This window comes from Fukomys damarensis, unplaced genomic scaffold (genome assembly GCF_012274545.1).
Source record: "Fukomys damarensis isolate Sample0158 unplaced genomic scaffold, DMR_v1.0_HiC HiC_scaffold_23, whole genome shotgun sequence".
Lineage (NCBI taxonomy): Eukaryota > Metazoa > Chordata > Mammalia > Rodentia > Bathyergidae > Fukomys > Fukomys damarensis.
In genome coordinates, this window is record NW_022900935.1 from 18,395,046 (window position 1) to 18,402,877 (window position 7,832).

At 41.7% G+C, this 7,832-nt stretch overlaps 2 protein-coding genes across 4 annotated transcripts in view; both read right to left on the reverse strand.

The window, feature by feature from the left end:
* The window catches only part of LOC104867874 (centrin-2-like), an 18,683-nt gene extending 12,284 nt beyond the window's left edge, over window positions 1-6,399 (reverse strand). Inside the window, exon 1 of one of the 2 annotated variants that reach the window (XM_033767565.1) lies at window positions 6,335-6,399. The gene's annotated coding sequence lies outside the window, so the exon portion shown is untranslated. The remainder of the gene's footprint in view (window positions 1-6,334) is intronic. The other variant, XM_033767564.1, reaches the window with a different exon arrangement.
* On the reverse strand, window positions 417-7,271 carry Med18 (mediator complex subunit 18). 2 transcript variants are annotated; one of them, XM_010632436.3, is made up of 3 exons: window positions 7,202-7,271; window positions 6,335-6,481; window positions 417-1,286 (listed from the first exon to the last, which is right to left on the reverse strand). In XM_010632436.3, exons 2-3 carry the CDS (start codon window positions 6,405-6,407, stop codon window positions 733-735), a joined length of 627 nt encoding a protein of 208 aa, XP_010630738.2. In that variant the 5' UTR covers window positions 6,408-6,481; window positions 7,202-7,271; the 3' UTR covers window positions 417-732. The 2 variants fall into 2 exon arrangements, with proteins under 2 accessions (XP_010630738.2, XP_010630745.1); XM_010632443.3 differs by having other exon boundaries at window positions 7,085-7,231.
* Between the last annotated feature and the right edge of the window lie 561 nt (window positions 7,272-7,832).

Sequence of the window (7,832 nt, forward strand, 5' to 3'; positions counted from 1 at the left end):
GGGATTAGACAGATTCTCCTTGTTATTCTGAGACTTTAATTTAAAAAAAAAAATTTTTTTTTGGGTACCAAGGATAGAACTCGGGTCCTTGCCCTTGCAAGGCAGGTAGCGGAACCACTGAGCTAAATCCCTGGCCCCTGAGATGTTAATTTAAGAAGGCAAGCCAGGCGTGGTGGTGCATGCTTGTAGTCCCAGCCCTGAGGAGGCTGAAGCAGGAGGATCATGCGTTTGAGGCCAGCCTGGACTACACAGTGAATTCAAGGCCAGCCTCAACTATGCAGCGAGACCATGTCTCATAAAGGGGGGGGGGCTGGGTGTGTAGCTCAGCATAAAGGTCCTGGCTTCAATTTCGTTTTGGGCCAGGGATTTAGCTCAGTGGTTTGGTGGCCGGCCTGGCAAGCCTCAAGGACCTGAATTCGAACTCTGGTACCAAGAACAAAAACAAAACAAAAAAATCAATTTCCAGTTTCACACACACAAAGGGCCACCATGAAAGTGAAACTACCACATAAGAAAGCACGCATAGAACTACATCCTCGCCACCCTTCTTCCTGAAGGAATAATGCCTGCCTGCCAGTGGTGAAATGGGGCATTTATGTCATCTTTTTTCTTTAGTACTGGGGATAAAATTTGGGACCTTGGATTGGAAGGCAGGCAGCAGCACCACTGAGCTAAATCCCCAATCCTACATCATGTTTTTTCTAACAGGTGAAGAGAGACAGATTCATATAATCACATGAGCCTTTTGGGGTCTATTTTCTCTAGGTGAACCAGAGGTTTCAATTGCTCTGCAAAGTTCCTCATGTCATCAGAGACCATGTCCTGCCCAGCTGGGGCAACAACACTTAATTCCACAAGATAGGAGAGTGACAAGGCCTCAGTGCTGTCTGTGTTTCCTGTCACAAGGATGCGGAAAATCTTGTACACCATAATTTTCATGATGCCCTTACGGAACAGGTGTCCCTTGGCAACAAACTCATGGTCCATGCGGAAGCCCATTTCCATCAAGAAGTCGGTGAGGTTCTCAGACGTGGCAATGTCTACACAGTTTCGCACCAGGGCATGGCGGTTCTTGTCTCCCATTTCTGGCTGTCCCAGATAGCGCAGATGCCAGGGTGCTCCAGCCCGATCCATAGAGCGCCGGGCCCTGAGGACAAATGGGCTGGCCTGCTGGCCTTTAAGGAGGAACACCATCTCGTGGTCAAGGAAAGTCTCAGGTTCCATGTTGTCACACAGACCACGAAGGCGGTGGAGGAGGCTTTCCAAACTGTGATCTAAAACACTCCCTGAGGAGGGAAAAGCACGGTTGAGTCCTAGTTTTTATTCTGGGTCATGGAAGTAGCAAAAGAATAAAAGATCAAAGCAATTTAGGGCAGCATTTTATAAAACACAGGGCCAATACATGATATTTTTCAAGGAGTTATATTGCTAAGCTATTGCATATTATAAGGAAGTTACTTTAAATTTTTTGTATTTTGGGGGGAGTACTGGGGATCAAACTCTGGACTTTGTGCTTGTGAGGCAGGCATAGTGCCACTGAGCTAAATCCCCAGCCCTGCATTTTCTTACTTGGCATTAGAGTCTTTAGGATTCCTCTAGTAATGCCAATCTCTAGGAGCCTGGGCAGCAGTAGCTATCAGTAAGAGTAACAGTTCTATTTTGTTATCAGCTATTTTAACAATTATTTTTCCTTCCCTCTTTTCTCTCCCTTTCCTGCTCTCTTTTGCAGTATGGGGGATTGAGACCAGGGCCTTGGCACTGAACTACATCCCTAGCTCCTCTCTGTATTTGTCTGTCTCTGTCTCTGCTTCTCTCTCTGGTGTTGGAGACTGAACTCAAGGCCCCACACGAGCTCAGCACAAGTTCTACCACCTAACTGCACTCTCAATCACAATTATCTTCTCTTTCCAGTAAATAAAAGTCTTCCACTTATTAAAAAACTAGTTTCCTTTTCACTTAATATACTTAAGAAAAACAATGAACATTTCATAGAAACTCATCAGGTTTAGTCCTTTTACTCATTCTTAATGAATCTGACATGGCAGCTATAGTACATTATACCCCTTTGAAATCTACTTTTCCTTTTGCTTCTGGGACACAAGCCTCTTTCAGTTCTTCACTGAACTCAAGGACTACTCAGTCTTTCTCATTTTCCCTTAATGATGGAAGATCCTAGGATTTACTCCTGGTCCTTTTCTCCATTAACTCTCATACTCCCTCAATAATCTCATTGGTCCATGGCTTTAAAACACCTCTTATTCCCCAAGACACTCACATTTGTAGTTTATGAATTATACATGCATACATCCAATTATCTGCTCAACTTTGCCACTGAAATGCGTAACAGACATCTGCATCTCTAGCCCATTTTTTATTTTAAGGCAGGGTTTTGCTAAATTGCTGAGTTGCCCAGGCTGGGCTTAAATTTATAATCTTCCCGTCTCAGCCTCCCAGAATGCTGAGATTACAGGTGTCACCACACCCAACTCATACATTTCATATATGTTTAATATTAAATTGTTGATTTTCCCTCCCTAAATCTTATTTTTCCTATAGTTTTCCCCATCAGAGTAAAAGGTGATTCTCTGTTTCAAGTTACCCAGGTCAAAAATCATGGAAACATCTTTGACTCCTTTCTTTCTCCCACATCCTACATCCATTCAATCATACTTTGAAGTAAAAGCAAAATTTAACTACCTTTCACTCCTTTGATCAGTAGCTCAAGTTGCTTTCACTTCTTGACTGGTCTTTGCAGTAGCCTGTTTCTACCCTTGATTTTCTTTTCCAAAACAGCCACATGATCTTTTTAAGATCTAAGGCCTGGGGCTGGGGATATAGTTCAGCAGTAGACTACTTGCCTGGGATACATGAGGCCCAGGGCTCAATATCCAGTACCCAAAAAAAAGGCACGGGGCTGGGGTTGTATCTCGGTGATACAATGCTTGCTTAGCAAGTATGAGGATCTAGATTCAATCTCCTGCACCCCAAAATAATACATAAAATATAAATGACACTCCTTGCTGTGTCACCCGGGATAAAATGGTCTTTATGATTGTTTACAGAGCCCTATATATTATGTCTCTGTTTCCATCCAACATCATCTTCAACTCTCCCCCTTATCACGCTGTCCAGGCAAAGTGATTTGCTACTGCCTGAAAATGCCAAGTATCTCACAATGTATTTCTCTTGAGAGAGCCTTCCCTTCTTCTCTATGCTAAGGATGTTCTCCCTTTGTACAGCTTCATGTTTTACTCTGTCACTTTCTTCATGTCTCTGCTCAAATGTCACTTTATGGCACAAGCTGACATTGGGACTTAAATGAAAACAAGCAGGGCTAGAAGAAAAGTGATGAACCAGGTCCTAGTAATCATGGGATACAAGATGTCAGGAGCAGGGAGCGGCTCACCGTTGTATCCCACATTCAGGGCAGTAGCACACACGTTCATTCCTCATTTTAGGTGCTGTGTAAGTGATGGTTCATTCAACATGTGTTCTGAATGTGGTGCCGGACACTGAGCACTAGGAGGCACTGCTCTTATGAATATTGCAGTGAGGCGAGGGATAGCAAGTAAATAAATAAATAGAAACAGAAGGAAATAAAAGGGATATGAAAACTGGTGGAAAGGGAGGGTGGACCATTATGAGAGGTTGGAATGGTCAGAAAACCCAAAAGGAAGACAACTGAGTGAAGACCTGAAGGGTGAAAATGAGCTGACTATTTGAATAGCTGAGAAAATGTTCTTAGGGCAGAGGGATCAGCAAATGCAAAGACACTGAGGCAGGAAAGGGTATGGCAAATTCAAGGAAATGAAAGTGGTTTTCAGTGGTGGTCCACACCTATAATCTCAGCATTCTGGTAGGCTGAGGCAGGAGGATCCTAATTTTGATCCTAGTCTCACAACTCAGCAATTTACCAAGACCCTGTCTCAAAAGAAAAAATGGACTGTGGCTCAGTCCAAAGGCTCTGGGTTCAATCCCCAGTAGCATATAAACACACAGACACAGACACACACAAAATAGTTGTTCATACTGTTACTGAATGAATTCTCTAAATTACAAAGTCTAAAATCTTTCACAATACATATTGTTTTGATCTCCTAAAAATTAGTACCCTCCCTGGGTCTCAAATTTTCTCATCTGGGCAAGTTACCTTACTACTGTTTCCTGATCTATAAGAGCTAATAAAAGCATCATCTTATAAGTTGTTATGAGAATTGTATACATGATGGTGAATGCCTATAATCTTAGCACTTGGGAGGCTGAAGCAGGAGGATCACTGTGAGTTTGAGGCTATCCTGGGCTACACAGTGAGTACAAGGTATTCCTGAACTACATAGTAGGACTCTGTCTCAAAAAACAAAACCAAACCAAACAATAAATAAGTGGTCAATACTCATAAAGTACCTGGTATAGGGCAGAGCCTCAAAATCATTAGCTATTACTATTATTATTTTTTAAAGTATCTGAGTCATCTTTCAGAAATCACTACGTTTAACTAAAAAAATAACTGTCCAAGGACAATTATTTGTCTCAAGATTGACCCAAGAGAAAAGAAAATGTGTCTATAAAATATTTATAAGTTAGTTCAAGTAGCAAGTCTTAGTGGTTCCAGTGCCTGCCTCAAAAGCACAAGGTCCTGAGTTCGATCCCGGGTACCAAATAAAACAAAACAATCAAAAACTTCTGCTCTGCAAAAAATAGTCAAATGGGACTATCTCAAATACTTCCATGTTTCAAAGGAAACACCAACAAAGTGAAAAAGCAACTTACAGAATAGAAAAAAAAAGTTTCAAAATCAGAGGTTATTATTCAGAATATATAAGTAACTCCCACAGCTCAACTAAAACAAAAACAAAACAAAAAAATCCTCAAATAACCCAATATAAAAATGGGCAAAGAACTGAACAGATAATTCTCCACAGGAACATATGAATAACATTGTGTCACTAATAACTAAAGAAATGTAAATCAAAACCACAATATCATCTCACACTCATTAGGATCAAAAGAAATCTATCAAAAGAAATCTACAAGCATTGGTGTGGATATGGAGAAACTAGAACTCTCATGTTGGGTGGAAGGTAAACATGTAGCCCTTTAAGGAAAATAATGCTAAAGCATCTCCAAAACTACAAATAAAAGCCCAGGTACAATAGTACATGCCTGTACACCTAGCTTCTTGGGAGGCCGAGGAAGGATGATAACAAGGGTGTGAGGCCAGCCTAATACATTTGAAATCATAATTTGAAATTAAATTAAAAGAATTTCCTATTGGGTGCCAGACACTTCAGGCTGTCTTTGTTTAAGTCTCTGATCTCCAGTAGATCTGAACAGAAAAGAGGAAAACAAGGCCCTGTCTGGTTGGGTCTATCCCCTGTGGTGATAGCTCAGGGGTATGGCACTTGCCTTGTATGCATGAGGCCCTGGGTCTGATCCCCAGCACTGCTAAATAAATAAATAGCAGATAGAATTAGCTGGATATGGTAACACATGCCTGTAATCCTGGCACTTGGAAGGGTGAGCCCGAAGGATTGTGCTTTTGAAGCCAGCCTCAGCTATACAGAAAGTTAGAGACCAGTTGGGGTACACAGCAAGACCCTGTTCTCAAAAAACAAAAATTTATTATTATTATTATTTTTTGGTACCGGGGATTGAACTTGGGAAACAAAACACTATGATTCAGTATGTCCCACTTCTGAGTAAATATTTAAAACAGGATTTCAAAAAGTTATCTGCACATTCATGTTCATTGTAGCACTATTCATGACAGCCAGAAGGCAGAGGCAACTCAAATGTCTATCAGTAGATGGATACTGAAAATGCGGAATGTATATATGCATGTTATGTAACGCGCGCACGCGCGCACACACACACACACACACACACACACACTACGAAGCTTTTTTAAAGATGTCATATGCTGTAACATAGACAAACCTCAAGGTTATTATGCTAAGTAAAGTAAAATAGGAAAGAACAAATACTGTTATTCCATTTATATCAAATATCTAAATAGTCAAAATAGAAAACAAAGTAGAAAGGTAACTGCTAAGCAACGGAATAGAAGGAAAAAGGTATTAATATTTAATGGGTATAGAATTTCAGTTTTGCAAAAGGAAAAAGGTCTAGAGATCTAATGTACAACAATGTTAAATGTTTATGATGGCAAATTCATTGTGTTTCATATATTTGAAATCATGATTTAAAATTAAATTAAAAGAATTTCGTGTTGGGTGACAGCAACTGCAGGTTGTCTTTGTGTAAGTCTCTGATCTCCATGAGAGCTGAACAGAAAGGAGGAAAACAAGTAAACCAAGCTCCCTGATTCACCCACCTTGCAGTAAGTACTCCATCATGTTAATGGTGCCTCCAGTGACAGGCATCATGGTGACTGGAGGTGCCTCCATTGTGTCTGTCTGATTAAGTTGAAGACAACAGAACTGGATTTGGAGCTCCCAATCAGACAAGCCACAGGATACACCTGTAAAAGTTATACTTGTTGAAATGTCACAGTGATGGAGAGACACCAGATATGATGTGGCATTGGCCTTGAAGTCAAGATTCAGTCATACAAAACCGAGTATAGTGTCTGCTTAAAATGGCCCGTTCCATGAACTGGTGACAAAAACATGTAACAGAAATCTGGCCATGGAATTACGGCAAAACCTCGTAGTTCTGAAACCTCCAAAAGTTACCTGTGCAACTTTGAGAAAATCATGTAACCTCTCACCCTCTTTTCCTTATAAAATGGGGCCAGTGATATTTAACTCTCAAAGCTAAGGCGGTCAAATCACATAATGGGCATGCAATAACATTCCTAAAGTTACAGGAAAACTGGTAAGTGACTTAATGGGCCTTTTGTATGCTTCATTTTATAGTTGATGATATGACTTGAAGAGGGGCACAAGGACACGCACAGCAAGTGAGTAGCAGTGCCTGGAGCTGGCTAGAATGCAGGCGTTCTGCCTCTCTGAAAACAGTTCTAAAAGCTAGCTAGAAGAAAGCGTGAAGACTCTTTAAAATGATGGTATAGGTCCTCCAAAGACGGCATCCAGGAAACTGCAATTACACTACAGAAACACACCTCTGTGAGCACTCTGGCTTCTCCTTCTCTGGAAGTTAAACCGACCCGAGTAATCCGAAGCGACAATCAGTCCCCAGCCCTCAAAGGCCCCGCAAGGCCCCGGACGAGTTCAATTACCCTTCCTCCTCCTCCTCTTCCCACTTCCGGTAAGAAGGCGACTATACGCAAACCTCCACTCTGCCGCTCCGCAACGTAAGGGTGCCGAGAGGACCAGAAATCGCTTCTTTGCGGTCGACCAATCAGAAGCGCATGCGCAAAATGCAGTGCGGGTGTATGGAAAAAGCGAGAGTTGTTTGAAGAGCGTTCCTCTGGGAGGAAAGGAAGGGGCTCTTGACGTCATAGGCCTTCCTCTTGAAAAGTATGTGGGTTTTTTTTCAAGCCGGTCGGTCTGGAGTTGTTTTTGTGTGGGCAGTCTCTTGGAACTGATAAGACTGAACAAAGATATACTTAACCTTTGAATTTAGCAACATTTTCTGGGGGAAGAAATGAGATTGGGTAAGGGAGCTGCACGGAAAAGAGAAGGGGAGAAGGTTGCAAACACTTCTTTTTCTTAACTGCCTGAAGGTGAAAAGAGAAGATGCCCTGATACTGCTTAGCATAATGTTATATACAATTAGGAATGTCAACAGTTGCTGTATATATTATACCTCAATTTAAAAATACAGGGGAGGGCCGGGGATTTAGCACAGCCTGCCTCTGAAGCTCAAGGTCCTGAGTTCGATCCCCGGTGTGTGGGGGGAATATATAT

What these genes read in the sequence shown, in the direction of transcription:
- Med18 (XM_010632436.3), bottom strand. Translation starts at nt 6,407, where the DNA reads ATGGAGGCACCTCCAGTCACCATGATGCCTGTCACTGGAGGCACCATT. An exon ending in GATGGAGTACTTACTGCAAG is followed by an intron (nt 1,287 to 6,334) that starts GTGGGTGAATCA and finishes TTCCCTCCTCAG; the next exon opens with GGAGTGTTTTAGATCACAGT.